We start from the raw sequence: 16420 nt of genomic DNA, 5'->3' as shown, positions 1-16420 counted from the left end.
TAGCTCCAGGAGGGTTTAAGCTGCGCGCCAACAACGTCCCGTCCTCCACCCCGCTCCTCCCCCTCCACACGGACATCATGACCTCACTCTTCACTCCAGAGGGACAGCCTTACCTTCTCGAGGTAACACGGAAACCAACTACAAAAAATGTCTATAGATTTCCTTCCACTAAAGGAAGAAAGAATCTGTTAAACAGAACTGTCAGTCAATCAAACATCAGAAGACTCAGACTCTGACTGACTCTCTCTGTGTCTTTCCCACCAGGTGATGTTTGCCATGCGTGAGCTGTCAGGCCCTATGGCTCTGCTGATAGAGATGGTGACCTACTGCTCGTACTGTAATGAGCCCTTCTCCCTGGGTTTGCTGCAGTTACTCAAGGTGAAAATCAAAAGATTTGAGAACCTCGGAGAAGCAGCCAATAGACGTGGAGAACATTTAGTCAATAACGACCGTTCCGTGTCTTTAAATCTCGTGTGTCCTCTCTGTCCTCTAGACCCAGCTGGAGACGGCTCCACCTCATGAGCTGAAGAACATTTTCCTGATGCTGCAGGAGATACTGGTGAGTGGCAGACACCAGTCAGCCCTTCACCTGTTGGTCTTTTGACGTCTGTGTGATCAGCGTCGCTAACCCGAGCCACTCCTCCTTCTTCCTTCAGGTCATGGAGGATCCTCTGCAGTCCCAGAGACTCAAGTATGCCTTTGAGTCAGACAAAGGCCTGTTAGGTAGGTCACTGTCGTCGCCTACAGCTGGCACAGCCGGAGCTGAGGCACACGGCAAACTGTCCTGAATCCTCTTCACAGTCATCAACACAATGTTTTTCCTATTAACACTGCTGGTCCACTGCCACGTCACTTGGCAACGTCCTCAGTTTTCATGTGTATTAAAAGGATTTAATGAAAATATGACTGAACACCCTCTCCCTCCCTCCCTTCCTCCCTCCCTCTCTCTCTCTCTCTCTCTCTCTCTCCCTCTCAGCCTTGATGCACCAGAGCAACAACATGGACAGCAGACGGTGTTACCAATGTGTGAAGTTCCTGGTCACATTAGCCCAGAAGTGAGTACACCCGGGGGTCAGAGGTCGGGGCTGTCCAGGAATAAGAGCTCTCATGTCTCTGACAGTTTGACTGGCCAACATAACTCTGAGCCTCCTTTTCATTTCCTCACCAGGTGTACTCCAGCCAAGGATTACTTCAAGGACTTGTCTGGTCACTGGAGCTGGGCCGTGCAGTGGCTACAGAAAAAGGCAAGCAGCAAATACACTGTCGCTGCATATTATCATTGTGTGTGTGCGCTGTTTGATTCATCTTTGTGTAGATGCACTGAAACCCACACCAGTGATTCTCACTGAATGATTTTGAATCTTACAGATCAGCTACAGTTCACAGCGTTGTAAAATAACAGCGTTGTAAATATCATTGTAAAATAACATCATTGTAAGATAACAAAGTTGTAAACATCATTGTAAAATAACATAATTACTAACAGCACTACTTTTTCCAGTAATGAGTAATCAAAAAAGTTACTGTTTCCCCCCTATAATAATGCTGTTACCGTTACTGACAATAAAATGCACCGTTACTTGACTCAAGAAGTCCCATCACAAAATAATAATACACCCGTTAAAGTGTATGTTGACATATTTGAGCATTTTATTTTTGCAAAGTAACGCAATAGTAACTTTTCCTGGTAATTAGATACTTTTGTAATGTAGTAATTCAGTTACTAACTCAGTTACTTTTTGGGGAAAGTAAACGGTAACTATAACTAATTACTTTTTAAAAGTAACGTGTCCAACTGCTTCTCCCTCAGATGACAGAACACTACTGGACTCCACAGAGCAACGTGTCCAATGAGACATCCACCAACAAAACCTTCCAGCGCACAATCTCTGCACAGGTACACACACATCACACACACTCAGAATTACATAAGTAATACTGTGAATCTGACCCTTTAAACCCAGCTGTCAGACACAACTCACTCTGTCTGTCTGTGTGTGTCTCTCTCTCTGCAGGACACGCTGGCCTACGCCACAGCACTGTTAAATGAGAAGGAGCAGTCTGGCAGCAGTAACGGCTCTGATGGCAGTCCGGCCAACGAAAACGCTGACCGCAGCCTCCGACAGGTAGGCCCCCTCGCCCCGCTCGCCACTGCTCGCTCGACAGAGTGGCTTTCTCCCATGAATCAGTGCGTTACGGCAGCGCAGGCTCGATCCACGCAGTCTAAACAGAGAAGAATGGAACAAAAATGGGACACGTCTCTTGTCACTGTCAAGAGCCGTGAAGGTTTGTTACCTCCCACGGCTGCTCCATTCTTCTCTGCCTCCTGCTGCGCCTGTCAGGAAGCCCACGCCGCACAACATTGTCAGAGTTGTTCTGGCGCCGGCTCCAACGCTGCAGATAATGAGCGTGTTGTATTGAAAATGTAATCAGCCGTCAGCGCCCGGGCTCACAGATGTGTCACCTTTTTTTGTTCCTTTGTCTCACAAAGACAGGGGCAAACATCCTCTCAATCCTCCCGCTGAACGTTGCAACTTGTTGTCTCTTTCCCAGGGGTCAGAATCTCCCATGATGCTCGGCGACTCCAAGAGCGATCTAGAAGACGTTGACCCCTAGCTCCTCCCAACCAGCAGGACCGCTCCGAAGGAGAGGCGGCACAGCTTCGGGCAGCCAGGCGGAGAGAAGAAAAAAAGAAAAAAAAAAAGGGCTGCACTTTGCCTCTGATTGGTCGGGACATTTTGGACTCCACAACAAGCCAATCAGAACACTTATTCTCTCGGTTGCTACGGCAACAAAGGAGCTATGAATAAATCATAAATTACTTCCTTTCAGAGCAGCCAAGGCGATGATGGAGATGCATTATCATTAAGGGCAGCAGAGTTGATCACGGTGGGAAGTGCAAAAACCTAACTCAATCACGGATGACTTCAGTTTATCCTTTTATTCATTCATTCACTCAGAATGACAGCAAGGTGGAGGATGGGTTTGGGTTGTGTTTTAACAATTTTCTGCTCATATTTGCCAATGTATCTACATAGACATATTCATATTGTAAAGATTTGTTCCATAGATGTAATTTCCAGTGTAAGATAATATTTTAAAGTCTCCTGTGCTCTTCTTCACAGCCATGCGAATAGCAAGAGGTCACGTTAGCCGCTCTAGAGGAACTTGCAGACACACACACACACACAAACACACGTGCACTTGTACAGGAACACCTCCACACAGGAGCACTACGGAGCGGGTGGAGTTCAGCATGCACTTTATAGTCCAGCCCAGGCTATTGTGACGTAGAGCAGCGCTGGTCAGTTCCTCTAGAGCCTCCTCACGCTCATGTCCACCTCTTCTTTTTTGCTTTTAACAACTTCTGTTTTCAGTGCCACTGAAAAAAAAAAAGAAAACACAAACACGCAGAAGCCCTGATAGCAAAGCCACTCTGCCTGTGACTTAACTTTTTGACCCCTGGTAACCACGGTGTAGCCACGGGGACGCATTTAACAGGGACAGATACAGGCCCCTCAGCAAAATCTGAAACTAGCAGTGCCACGGTCAGCACTGTCCCCTCGACCGACGGGCAGCCCCGCGCTGGATTTTATTCTCCTCATTGCTGTGTTTTATTTCTCTTTGCCACTTTACTTTGACTCTGGATGAATTGAATAACAGAGAGGATGTTTAGGGACTCAAGCCTTATGCAAGAAGAGCTGACCTGGAAGGGCACAGATCAGCCGTGGTGGGCCATCAGTGCCAACTTGAGGGGGAGCTCAGGAGCGTGTTTTATTTTTAGGTGCCAAGGTTACACACACACACAGAGACATACATAAAGATTAATACACCGTGATAGAACTTTGTGTCAGTCATTCACTTTGCTCAGAAACACAAGGAACAGGTCCTCCTCGCCTCACTGTTACCTCTGCTTTATCAGGTTTCATTTGTTTTGCTTTGCCTTTTTTTTTTTTTTTTCGCTTTTGTCTTCCTTTGGAAACACACACACAGAGGAGCTGAACCCAAATGTAGCTCTAGTTTCACTCAAACCACAACCTGCGTATCCATCCTCCCCGCACCAGTCATCGGGAGACTTTAAGTGCCTTAACCTCCCGATTTCTCTCTCTCTTTCTCTCTCTCTGTCTCTGTCTCTCTCCCCCCCCCTCCTGTCCCACACTTATCTCTGCTCCACCCGTCCTCACCTTGACACCAAATAGTCTGGCTGTAGGAGTGCAACAGGGCTTCTCCATCCCCATTAGACCCCAAAATAATACAGGGACGATTTTCCTCTGTGTGTTGTGACAAAGGTTCGTAGGAATGTATCTGTTGGTTGTTGATTCTGTGTGTGTATGGGTGGGGGGGTGGGGGGTGGGGGGTTGGCCCTTAATAAACAGGGTTTAGGTGACAGGACAGAGTTTTGGTGACGGTCAAATGCTGCTTCTTTTTCACTCCGCGCTCAGGCGGAGACACTTTGTAGATAACTGATTTACGCTTAGGTAGTTTTCAAGGAAGCCACACTTTGACTGAAGACATGAGCCGACACTATGTTCGCAGATTAGCTCTCAGCTTTAACAGGTCAATGTTTACAGTGTGAGGACCTATGAAGTTTTTTGTTTTTCTGTTTTTGTTTTCTGCTGGGAGTCTATGTGATCACACTGAGGCTCCTCTAAGTCCTCAGAGCCTGAGGTGAGGGAAGACACTGTTTTAGCCCTTCCGCACACATACACACACACACACACACACATTTACACACGCCACCCCCCCCCCCCCCCCCCCCCCCCCAACTTCCCATTTTCCCATTTTCCCTCTATCTCACTAGATGTGAATGTCACGTCGTGCTCTGCGGCACGTTTGCATGTGTGGCAGTAAGTGGTGGTGAAGTCTGTCTTTTCTGTGTGACGGAGAAAGATTAAAGAGAAAAAAGAAAAAAAAACAGCCCCTGCCCCCTCCAAACCCCCCCCCCCCTCCCCACCACCACCACCACCCTCATCCTCCTGTGTTGTTTGCTGTGTAATTTGGTCATGAGCACTTCCTGTCACCAACACACCCTTTCTCTGTGGCTGGTTCTGTGCTGTCTGAGGGAGCTGCATGCAGTCTGTGCCAAGTGATACATGGCCCACATGAGTCGCATTCAGCTGAGAGTCTCTCCTATGCCCCGCCCCCTCCACCCCCACCATCCCCCTCCCCCCTCACACAGCTGCTCCATCACCACAACAACTTAGAAAAAGAGAAAAAAAAAAAACTTCAAAACAATCGTTTGTTTTAATCCTGGGGTGCAGGGAGGGACGGGTCAGTGCGTGGGTAGGGATTGGCATCTATACGGGTTTTTACTGTCATTCAACTTTGAAAATTCACTTCTGCCATCGCAGGATTCTGTAATGCATGTTAAAACTCAGTTTTAATTTGTACATCAGAGTTTGATTAAGGGGAAATTTGATATAAAATAAACTGGAATGCACAACCTTTTGTAAACATTGTTTTTATGTATGTTTACAGACTGTCACATTATTCACTGCTTTACTTCATACCACCTCCAATGTAAGCGTGCACATTCATTTTCCATATGTCGACTGCTCTTAGATTTTCCCTCATACATTTTTTTAGATTTAGCTTCATCCCACGTCATGGTGCAGTCAGTGAAGGGAGCAGAGAGAAGACGCAGCCAGCTCCACCTGATGTCATCATCAACCTGTTCAGTGATATCAGGTTTCCTGTTGCAGTCACCCGGGCACCACAGCAGCGTTGGATGATGGATACTCCCCACACTCCAGTCATCCATCTGCAGCGCAGCATGCACACTTGGTTCTTCTGACCAGGAACCAAGCAACACGTCAATGCAGCTCACGTCTCAGGACAGAAACACGCTTTATTCCAGCAGGAAGTTTCAGCTTTTTAACGTGTAACTCACATAAACAGTGTCCCAATTCTTCAAAACTATTTTAACAGCTCTTTAAAGAAATATAGGTTTTATAGGTACATAGGTACATTTATCTATTCAGACTAAGAAACAGATGGTTAAATCAAATAAATCAGGGGTGTCAAACCTATGGCCCACAGCCCCAGTAAAAGAACAGTTAATTAACTGTTAAGATCTTAATACTGTAATGTAGGCCAGTGGGGGCTGGGGTTGCTAGGGGGTCCTCAGCAAATTGGAGTGAAGATGAGAAAAAATGCAAATAACAAAATAAACTCAAGTGGGTAACACTTTATTTTAAGGGGTCCTTGTTCCTGTGTATCTACCTAATTAATTACAGTGTAATTACCTATGTAACTGTATGTAATAACATGTACTTACATTGTAAATACATAGTGTATTTTGGTGTACTCACAGGTCCTTGTTACACTTGTAATAAGAAATGCTTGTGCAGAGAGAGAGGCCACTTTGGCATTTCTTATTACAAGTGTAACAAGGACCTGTAAGTACACGAAAATACACTATGTATTTACAATGTAAGTACATGTTATTACATACGGTTACATAGGTAATTAATTAGGTAGATACACAGGAACAAGGACCCCTTAAAATAAAGTGTTACCCTCAAGGGATTATATTGTGAGAATTATTATGAAATATAATTTATGGTAATGACATATTGAAACCTTATTTGCCATCATGCTCATCTGCCAGTCAAAATACCATTCATGACATCATAAACTGTGTTGACCTGGCAGTTTGTGCCTGACATCAACCTCAATCTGGGTGGGTTTGCAGAAGGGGTCCCAGGGCCAGAAGCTGATGCTGTTTGGGGGGCCTTGGCATGGAAAAGTTTGAGAAGCCCTGATGTAGGCTACTGACTACTTGTACTTCTTTGCACTAAAGCAAAGGGAAGAATTTTGAGTTCTCATTCATAGATTATATCGAAATTATTTTACTTGTCTGGTCCATTTGAGATTGCACTGTATGTGGCCCCTGAACTAAAATGAGTTTGACCCCCCTGAAATAAATGCAACTGGACATTATTAAAAAGAAAAAAAAAAACATCTTCTGATCAGGAAAGCTCTTTATTATTCTTGGCCTATAAAAAGATACTAGAAAAATATTTGGTTACATTTAACACGGTGTGTGTGTGTGATGCATGGTTTCAAAGTTACAAGTTACACTGGACGAGGCGACATTTGTGAGACATTTATGCAACATGTGCACTGCAGCTTACTTTGAGCTAATCCACAGCTTCACAGACGGGCTCTCACATTAACACCGTGGTGTGTTCAGGGGCCTGCGGGACGTCAGAGCTGAAGACACAAACACACCAACACTACAGGAGAAAATATGGACGGTGTTTCCAGAGTGCGGGAGCGGATCACTGAGGAGGCGCGGCGTGCTGCTGCTGCTGCTCTGGTGGCCTGGTGCGACAGCAGACGCCGATGCCTGCCACCCCATCAGCTGAAGTGGCACCGTGGACATGGCAACTGTTACCCTTAGCAACAGACCACAAAGGAGCAGAACCCAGAGAGACGGCGTTACAGTCTGTCAGAGTCCAGCCGGAGGGACAAGACACCTTGACCTGTGAGGGAGCAGCGGCCGTCTTTCAATCAGATGTGATCATACAAGTCTTTCATGTCTCTGCTGAATGAATGAATGAATGAATGAATGAATGAATGAATGAATGAATGTATGTCTCACCTGGTCTCCATCTACTGACGTGTTCTCCAACAGGTGGCACTCCAGAGATGGAGCATGGCAGCACACGGCATGCGACGTGACCCCGTCCCTCACCACACAACCCCTCCGGTCGCCCAGGTGTGGACGGGAGCCGGACCAGACCTCGGCCATCGACCAGGACGTGCAACCTACAGAGAAAGGTGCATGATTACAACTACAGGACATACTGTTGACTAGAGCAGTGGTTCCCAACCTTTCTTCCTTGAAGCCCCCCCTCCACAACCCCTGCCTGCACAGACGTATCAAAAGAATAAGGTGATAGAAACTTTCATTTACAAAAATAAACAGCTGATAAAAAATGGTGCCCTGCCATGGGTATGGTGTTACAATGAGGAGCCCCATAAACATTTTGAATCCATTCTGAATTATTAATCTGATTCTTTTTATTCTATTTATTTATTTTTTTTAATAAAATTACTTTCTGTCCATTTTTCTTTGTTTTATTTGTTAGGATCCCCATTAGCTGTGCTCTAGAGCACCACTAGTCTTCCTGGGGTCCACATTTAAAACCAGTACATTTACAATCGCAACACGAAAAAGACAGGACAAGTCAACAAAAATGTACATTAAATCTGTACAATCAGATTGTCATCTACATCAAAGAACGTATGTAAGATAATCCAATGCACAGTGGTTATGAAATAAAATAAAGGGGTAAAACAAATCAAAAGGACAACAACAAGAAAACCTAGGTGGTTTTTGTTCCTATTGTCTTTGTTTATACATGACTTTGATTATCCAATCGGGTGTGTTAATGGGATTTAAAATTTTCAATATGCACAAATATAATTTTGATAAACTCACAACCTCAGAACAGACAAAGCATGTGGACCCCCTGAGGGGGGCCCGGACCCCAGGTTGGGAACCAATGGACTAGAGAGTCAAGGCACTGATCCTGCCTCCGCACACAGGAGCCAAGTGATGATGAACGTAATGCAAAACAGCAACCATGAAAGTTCACTGTATGAACCTGATCTTTGCTCTATATGTAGCTGGTATTTATACTGGTAGGGAGTACATTGCCCTCTCACGGTGATTGCCATGGTAACTGGTATAATTTGCCATGATGTTCTAAATGGAACTTGTACATTGTTTTCAAAAAGCAGTTGAGATATAAATGTGGATCACTTCAACTCTGCATTACAACATGAAAGATGACTCTTTCATTAAATGTGAAGCTGAAGGCGGTCTGAGACAGTCTGAGACAGTTAGGGGCCTGAACAGCCGGTCAGGCTCTGTCCAAAGGAAAGAAAAGGTCTATAACAACAAATGTGACTCTTCCCCTCTGAGGCTGCACAGCGGTCACTCAGACAGATGTGACCAAAGTCCTTCTAGGCTCATATTAGAACGTCTCTGATGTGACTCACCGGTCAGCTGGTGCTGTGGACCCACACACTCAGCGCCTCGTCCCGGCTCAGGACTGGCGTGGGCCTGACACCGCAGGCCGCTGATCACACAGCAGCGAGCCACAGCGTACACACCTTTACCCCCAGCACCGTTATGTGCAACACACTCCATCTGTCCACCGTTCATCTGAAACACAGAGTGAGAGAGTTTCTTTCTTTCTTTTATTTATTTTTTGGGGGGGGGGGTGGTTATTGATTTTTGATTACTTGAATAGACAACAAACTAACAAACTCAGTAACACAATATTCCCTCCCTTTCACAAACAACATTATTGGCAGGCAAAGAATAAAAATAAATAAAATACAAAATTATAATAATGATAATAATATTAATTAATAGATAAATAGAAATACATTAAATAATGAATTATCATTATTAGTTTGCACAAATACAAACTTATACACAGAGAAATGATATGTGTACGTAGGCCTATATATAACCGACACATACACATCATCTTCTTTCCTCTCTTTTCCACCATAGCGCTCCTGCTGTGATACAAATTACAAGCCATTTTGGGCTGATCCTGGTACAGGCTCCCGTCTCTATCTAATTCTAATCCCTGGCATTTATATTCAGGTTGTTCATGAAATGAAAGAAAAAAAGCGTCCACATCTCTTAACAACCTGTAGCGTTTGCAGACTTTAGAGCAGTTGTGTGGCGATAACAGCAGGACTCACAGTGATGGTCTCTCCCACGTGGACACCGTCATGGGCGTAGCTGCTGCAGCCCATCATCTCCTCCCCATGACGACAGCGACTGGCGGCCCTGTCGGCGCTGGCGACCCCTGACCTCTCTGACCACACGGAGCGACACAGAAGATCCCCATCTGGGCACACATTCGAGAAATGAAATAAGTACGGAAGTGTTTTTGTGCGTCTCTTCTGTGCGTTTGCTTGTGAGTCACTGACATGTGCTGTTGGCAGGAGGCATGGCTGCTACCAGGCTGGGAGTGGCGAGATGATGTGGCTCAGACAGAGAGAGGAGGTTGATGGTGTCGCTGGTGGAGAAGTGCAGCAACGTCTGCAGGAGCTGCACTGGTGACATGCTCTGCTCCGACGACAGGATCACAGCTGCTACACCTGCACAGGTACCAACCAAAACACAAGGCTCATCATCCAGATACCCAGAGCTGTCGCTTTGTTTGTTCTTAGATCAGGAGTGGTTAGGAACAAAGTATATTGACTTGAGTAATGTACTTAAAGATATTAAAGGGATAGTTCAACATTTTGGCAAATTGGCCCATTGCCATTAGCTGCTCAGAGCTACGCTACGGAGGCTAATGGGATTTCTTGGTTTCCCTCATCAAACTCATCAAATAAACAATCCAACAACTCCAAAACGCTCTGGTGGACAAGTTGTGACCTGCACATTCACCACGCTATGAGATAATAACGGCACGTTATGAGACAGAGTTGTTTTCGAGGTAAATTCGTGCAAAACTGCTGATGCACGTTCCTGTCGAGGACAGTTTTTCAGCAAGCAGTCTCTGCATTTGCCTCAGAAACAACTCAGTCTGGTAACGTTCTGTTATTATCTCATAGTGTGGTGAATGTGCAGGTCACAACCACCACCAGAGCGTTTTGGAGTTGTTGGATTGTGTATTTGATGGGTTTGATGAGGGAAACCAAGAAATTCCATCAGCTTCCGTAGCGTAGCTCTGAGCAGCTTGCGGCCCTGCTCCGTCATTCTAAAAACAGCTTGCACCAACAATTAAAGGTAACAAATCTACTCCTAATACTATAGGGATTATGGCAATGGGCCAATTTGCCAAAATGTTGAACTATCCCTTTAATACTTATGACTTTTACTCAGCTGCGCTTATTTAGACAAATATTTTCTTTTGTTCTGAAAAAGTGTGATCATACTGTCAAACTCATTTTAGTTCAGGGGCGACATATAGCATAATTGGATCTCAAGTGGGCCGGACCAGTAAAATTATAGCATTATAACCTATGAATAACGAGAACTCAAAATTTTTCCCTTTGTTTTAGTGCAAAGACGTACAGGTACATTATTCAGATGTTTGTATTTATCCTTTTACAAAACATTATGAACAACCTGAAATTTCTCAAGAAAAATATATGCAATTTCAATAATATTATCTACTGTATGTAATTTTAACACTTGGCAAATGTGGGCTGGAGTGGACTCTCTGGCAGGTTGGTTTTGGCCTGCAGGCCATATGTTTGACACACCTGGTTTAAAGGGTTATAAAGAGAGAATTTCATCACTGCCTTTGTAGTATATTGTGCAGGAGACAATAATCAGGCCAGGGATGCACTTCAGAATGTGTCTTTACTTGGCAACTTAAAGGGATACTTCACCCAAAATCAAGTTACTACTACAAAAAGGCTAAAAACAGAGATCAAGTTAATTTTTTCCAAACAACTTTTTCATGTGGCGGCTTCAGGACACTTGGGTCAGTACAGACGAGCTGTATGGAGGTATTTGGATTTTTCAATGTGTGTGTTTTGGAAGATTCAAAAGTGAACTCTATCCACCGCCATTGAAAATCTGTTGCCGGCCGGACCCCCACCCCCCCAGAACTCCAAAAGCGTTTTGATGACTCCGAAAGTTCTCCAGTCCCTTCCTTGGCATGACGGTGAGTAGAAAATTGGTGAAGTATCCCTTTAAGGAAACAAAGTAACGCACCAGGTGACAGGTCCAACTGCAAAAAACATAACTCTATTACAGCCTTAAAAAACAAGTTTGGAAACGACCGTGACTCCTTTTGACAAGTCCTTGAGCTCTAGACAAATCTGACTGCGCAACTTTCACTTGTATTGGAGTCATATTTGCCCAGGAGGCTCAATACTCCGACTCCAGTGATGAAGTTTGTACTTTGTCCACCTCTGCTTGTAGTGTGTGTGTGTGTGTGTGTGTGTGTGTGTGTGTGTGTGTGTGTGTGTGTGTGTACCTGCAACATGAGCAGCAGCTTGTGAGGTTCCACTTCTGGTGGTGAAACAGGTGCTGCAGTCACTGCTGGCACTAACGATGTCATCACCTGGAGCAAACAGATCAACACAGCGGCCGACGTTGGTGCCACCTGCTCCCTGGGACATGAGCTGGTCCTCTGCATTAACAGCCCCGACCGTGATGACCTGCGCACACACACACACACACACACACACACACACACACACACAAGGTTAAAAGGTTAGGATGTTATCTGTCGGTAGATTTCACCACTGGGTTCTTTGAAGTGTTCTGTAACCTCAGGCTCCGAAGCAGGCGAGTAGAGGCAGGCGTCGTCTCTGTAGTTCCCCGCTGCGGCGATGACCACAGCTCCGTTAGCCACCATGTCCCTGCAGGCTGCGTTCAATGACCGGCTGAAGCCACCGACGAAAGGCAGCAGAACCACCACTGCTTCTGCCTGACGGGCCTGTAAAGTGGCCTGGATGTACTCCATACCTGAGCGGGACAGGAGAGGGGTGCTGAGTGACCGCCCCGCCCTGTACAACAGCAGCTCCACTTTCACACCAGCTTTTCATGTTAAATGACCCCTGTGAATTGGTTAAAGGTACATTGTGTAGGAATTACTCCCATCTAGCGTTGCGGTTGTATATCGCAAGCAACTCAATCGTATTTTTCATGCTGCATTCACGTGAAATTGGGCAGGCGGCAGACGGACGACAGCCGCTGCAGTAACGGCATAAACAAGCCTCTATGTAAACAAGTGGTCCGTCAGCACGAGGCAAAACAATACATGTGACAATATGTTGTCATGGCGATGTCGTATTGTTTACTTGACCCACGTTTTACCGGCTTTCTCTGGACTTCTGTGACTAAAATGACATCTGGTTTGTTACCGACGGCCGTCTGCCCGACGGCAGGTGAATGCAGCATCAGTGTAACGCTCCATTCCTCCTCACTGCGTTACCGCGGTGACTTTTCACAGACGCCACCTCGACCTGAGCCGACAGCTCCGGTGTCTCCGCTGAGTTTCCGTGGTTTCCTACCGTCACGCTGCCACTGAACGTAAAAACATGGCGACACCACATGGCAGCCAGCACCGAGCTTACCCGCTCCATGAAGATATGAATGATATGAACGGCTAATTCAGAGCTGAAAGGAACACTTCAGTTTGTTGATGGGGGGGATTACTGATTAATAAAAACATACTTTTGAACCAAATAATCGATTTTCGTGAATAGATAACAGGAGAAGTTACACAATGTCCCTTTAACTCATGAATTCAGAACAGCAGCTGGGCCGGCTGTAGGCATGAATAACAGATCAGATCAGATGTGCCAGGAGTCACAGCAGGTCATGATGTGTGTGATACATGAGTTCAGAGGGAGTTCTACCTGCCAGAGCTGCTGAAACAGTTCCTTTCCCCTGACAGTTGAGCACACGGACCAGGTTAACACCCGCACCACGAGCAACACCCGAGTCCGACCCGCTCACAACCCCAGCAATGTGTGTGCCGTGACTGTCACACTGACTGGCCTGTGGAGGAGAGAGGGATGGACAGTGAGCAGATCTACGTGTGTGAAGTGTGAGTGGTCCCTTGGTGTGTGTGTGTGTGTGTGTGTGTGTGTGTAACCTGTCTATGAACTCTGACTCCGTCCTCCTCTGGGATGTTGTTGAAGTCCGTGATGAGCACTCGGCCTTCAACCTCTCTGTGAGAACTCTGAACGCTGCCATCCATCAGATACACCTCTGCCATCCCTCCATCATCTGCAGACGACAGAGCATGCACATAATGTGTGTGTGTTATAATTACTTCAGGTGTGTGTCAGAGTCAGGCGGATGTGGAGATGAACTCACTGGGAGGTTGATATGTTCCGTTTTCTGAGGCGCCACCATGAGGCTGCAGTAACCTCTGGAGGTTCCAGGGGGCGCTTTGAGCAAAGATGGAGGAGTCCTCCTCTATGTAGTGGACATGAGGGAGCTTCACCGCCTGCACAGAAAACTCATCATTTAACATGTACCTGTCCATGCAGCTTTTGTAACCCCATGAATGCATCACATTTAAAGGGATAGTTCAACATTTTGGCAAATTGGCCCATCGCCATAATCCCTATAGTCTTGGGAGTAGGTTTCGTTACCTTTAATTGTTAGTGCAAGCTATTTTTAGAACTGCAGAGCAGAGCCATGAGCTGCTCAGATCTACACTACGGAGGCTCATGGGATTTATTGGTTTCTCTCATCAAACTCATCTAATACACAATCCAACAACTCCAAAACGCTCTGGTGGACAAGTTGTGACCTGCACATTCACCACGCTATGAGATAATAACAGAACGTTATGAGACAGAGTTGTTTTAGACGCAAATGCAGAGACTGCTTGCTGAAAAACTGCCGCCGACAGAAACGCGCATCAGCGGTTTTGCATGAATTTACCTCGAAAACAACTCTGTCTCATAACGTTCTGTTATTATCTCATAGCGTGGTGAATGTGCAGGTCACAACTTGTCCACCAGAGCATTTTGGAGTTGTTGGATGAGTTTTTTAAGAGGGAGGGAAACCAAGAAAGCCCATTAGCCTCCGTAGCGTAGCTCTGAGCAGCTTGTGGCTCTGCTCTGCCGTTCTAAAAATAGCTTGCACTGACAATTAAAAGTGACAAACCTATAGGGATTATTTACATTATGGCAATGTGCCAATTTGCCAAAATGTTGAACTATCCCTTTAATTTCAGCTCCAACCACACTGGATGTAATCAGGGTGACGAGTGAATGCACTGACTGGTGTAACAGGTTGGTATCACTCTCTCTCCATGTGGGATTCCCCAGGGATCCATCTTAGCTCCTCTGTTATTCAACATTGACATGCTACCACTATATGTCTAGCTTTTACAAACTCATTCAAATTATGTATTTAAATCCTTACAGTTGAATGACACCTAATGGCAGCTCCTCATAATTACACCTAATTGTAGTTCAGTAGCTAGCACATCTAAGTGTTAGACCTCAAGCTTTCAGCTTTTAGCTGTCATGTTATTCTCAGTTGACTTAAATTCTGCCGTTTTTTTCCACCACAGAAACATCTGCTGCCCTATAGAAAAGGTCATCCATGTCTTTATCTCCTCTAAACGTGATAGATTTTATTTTTATCTCAGCAGATAAAGTATCCACAGACTCCAGACCAGCACCAGCACACTGCCAACTACATCACTGAGGTGAAGCAGTTACCAGCTGAAGGACGTCACTGCTCATCTTGACCAGGAAGCCGCGCAGAGCTCCAGAGTAGGTCTGCAGGATCTCCAGCAGGTAGCCTCTCCTGGCCGCCTTGGCCCTCAGCCTCCTGATGCTCCTCTGGACGTGAGACTCGTGCGTCCCTGGCCGCAGTATGACCAGGTACTGACCGGGCACGCGCCATGCTGGCTGAAGCACAGAGAACAGACAATAGGCTACAGGTGCTCAGTCAGTGCCAGCGCGTGATCAGGAGAAATGAGGCGCTCATAAGGTTAGAGACCTCAACATGCCGTTAACCAGCCTGATGATAATATATATAATATATATACTAAGGATGATTAATACACAACAATACATTTGTCACATTTAAATATAGCTTCATGTCAAACACATAACTTTTTCTGCAGAGTATTAGTTCAACCAACGGCTGGAAAAGCATCAAGACAATAAGCCATCTTCATAATTACACACTCAGTGATCATTAGAGGAAGATGGCCGTTTAATAATAAGAGTGAAATTTGTACAATACACAGATGAAGACTTGTCTGTTGCTCAAACTCAGCTGGAACAGGCGCAAACAGGCTGCTGGCGCTCCGGAGAAAGATGCGCCTCGGTGCGTCTTCCTTACCTTGTTGCACCTGAGGAACTCTGCAGCGGGCTCGGCTCCGGGCTCAGGCACGGTGGTCCTGTCCTCGCGGATCAGATCCAGTATTGAGTCGTCGTCGCCCTCGGGGTAATCCTGCGCGCTCGCGGACAAAGATGCGCACAAGCCCAGCAGCGCCCAGCCAATCCAGGCTGAGGTGCGACGCATTCTTCACACCTCTTGGACCGTCTCCAGTGAAATGATCAGGATCAGTGTGAAGTGACACTGATTCACTGATTGGAGTTTTTTATTATTATTATTATTATTATTATGTCAGTCTGAGTTGTCCAGATGTTTTTAATGTGTCCGGCAGCTGCGCGTCCTTGTGCGTCTGGCAGCCAAATGATCCTCCAAACATCTGGTTTTGGGGGAGAGAAAAAAATCGAACAATTGATTCTTATAATTCGAGGCGGGGACTGGTGACGTCTCCCGGGCTCACGCCACCGCTTTTGTATCGAATGATTGTCCTCCGTTAAAAACACCTCTTAACACACTGTGGAGGAGTCATGTTTCACGCTCCCCCCAAACCTCCTTGTAATTATTGCATGTCAATGGGAGAAAACACTTCCTTCGCTTCAAGTTGAT

General features: G+C 45.8%; 2 protein-coding genes across 5 annotated transcripts in view; one reads left to right on the top strand and one right to left on the bottom strand.

Moving 5' to 3' along the window:
- The window catches only part of usp24 (ubiquitin specific peptidase 24), a 32904-nt gene extending 29999 nt beyond the window's left edge, over nt 1–2905 (top strand). For all 4 annotated transcript variants that reach the window (XM_085773392.1, XM_085773390.1, XM_085773391.1 and 1 more), the window contains 9 exons: nt 4–122; nt 265–378; nt 494–559; nt 657–723; nt 977–1055; nt 1169–1244; nt 1811–1897; nt 2016–2126; nt 2554–2905. In XM_085773392.1, coding sequence (XP_085629518.1) covers nt 4–122; nt 265–378; nt 494–559; nt 657–723; nt 977–1055; nt 1169–1244; nt 1811–1897; nt 2016–2126; nt 2554–2616 — 782 coding nt within the window. In that variant the 3' untranslated portion in view covers nt 2617–2905. The remainder of the gene's footprint in view (nt 1–3; nt 123–264; nt 379–493; nt 560–656; nt 724–976; nt 1056–1168; nt 1245–1810; nt 1898–2015; nt 2127–2553) is intronic.
- Nucleotides 2906–7139: 4234 nt separating this feature from the next.
- Nucleotides 7140–16068, bottom strand: pcsk9 (proprotein convertase subtilisin/kexin type 9). Its single transcript, XM_085773387.1, has 12 exons — nt 15821–16068; nt 15190–15381; nt 13826–13958; nt 13602–13735; nt 13363–13504; nt 12270–12466; nt 11973–12156; nt 9964–10134; nt 9733–9881; nt 9013–9178; nt 7607–7773; nt 7140–7487 (listed from the first exon to the last, which is right to left on the bottom strand). Exons 1-12 carry the CDS (start codon nt 16001–16003, stop codon nt 7284–7286), a joined length of 2022 nt encoding a protein of 673 aa, XP_085629513.1. The 5' UTR covers nt 16004–16068; the 3' UTR covers nt 7140–7283.
- Nucleotides 16069–16420: the final 352 nt, after the last annotated feature.

Source organism: Trachurus japonicus, chromosome 4 (genome assembly GCF_045865225.1).
Source record: "Trachurus japonicus isolate A0001 chromosome 4, Traja_1.0".
Taxonomy (NCBI): domain Eukaryota; kingdom Metazoa; phylum Chordata; class Actinopteri; order Carangiformes; family Carangidae; genus Trachurus; species Trachurus japonicus.
This window is presented reverse-complemented; position numbering and strand designations above follow the sequence as displayed.

What these genes read in the sequence shown, in the direction of transcription:
- pcsk9 (XM_085773387.1), bottom strand. Translation starts at nt 16,003, where the DNA reads ATGCGTCGCACCTCAGCCTGGATTGGCTGGGCGCTGCTGGGCTTGTGC. An exon ending in AGTTCCTCAGGTGCAACAAG is followed by an intron (nt 15,382 to 15,820) that starts GTAAGGAAGACG and finishes TCTGTGCTTCAG; the next exon opens with CCAGCATGGCGCGTGCCCGG. An exon ending in GAGTCAGAGTTCATAGACAG is followed by an intron (nt 13,505 to 13,601) that starts GTTACACACACA and finishes TCTCCTCCACAG; the next exon opens with GCCAGTCAGTGTGACAGTCA.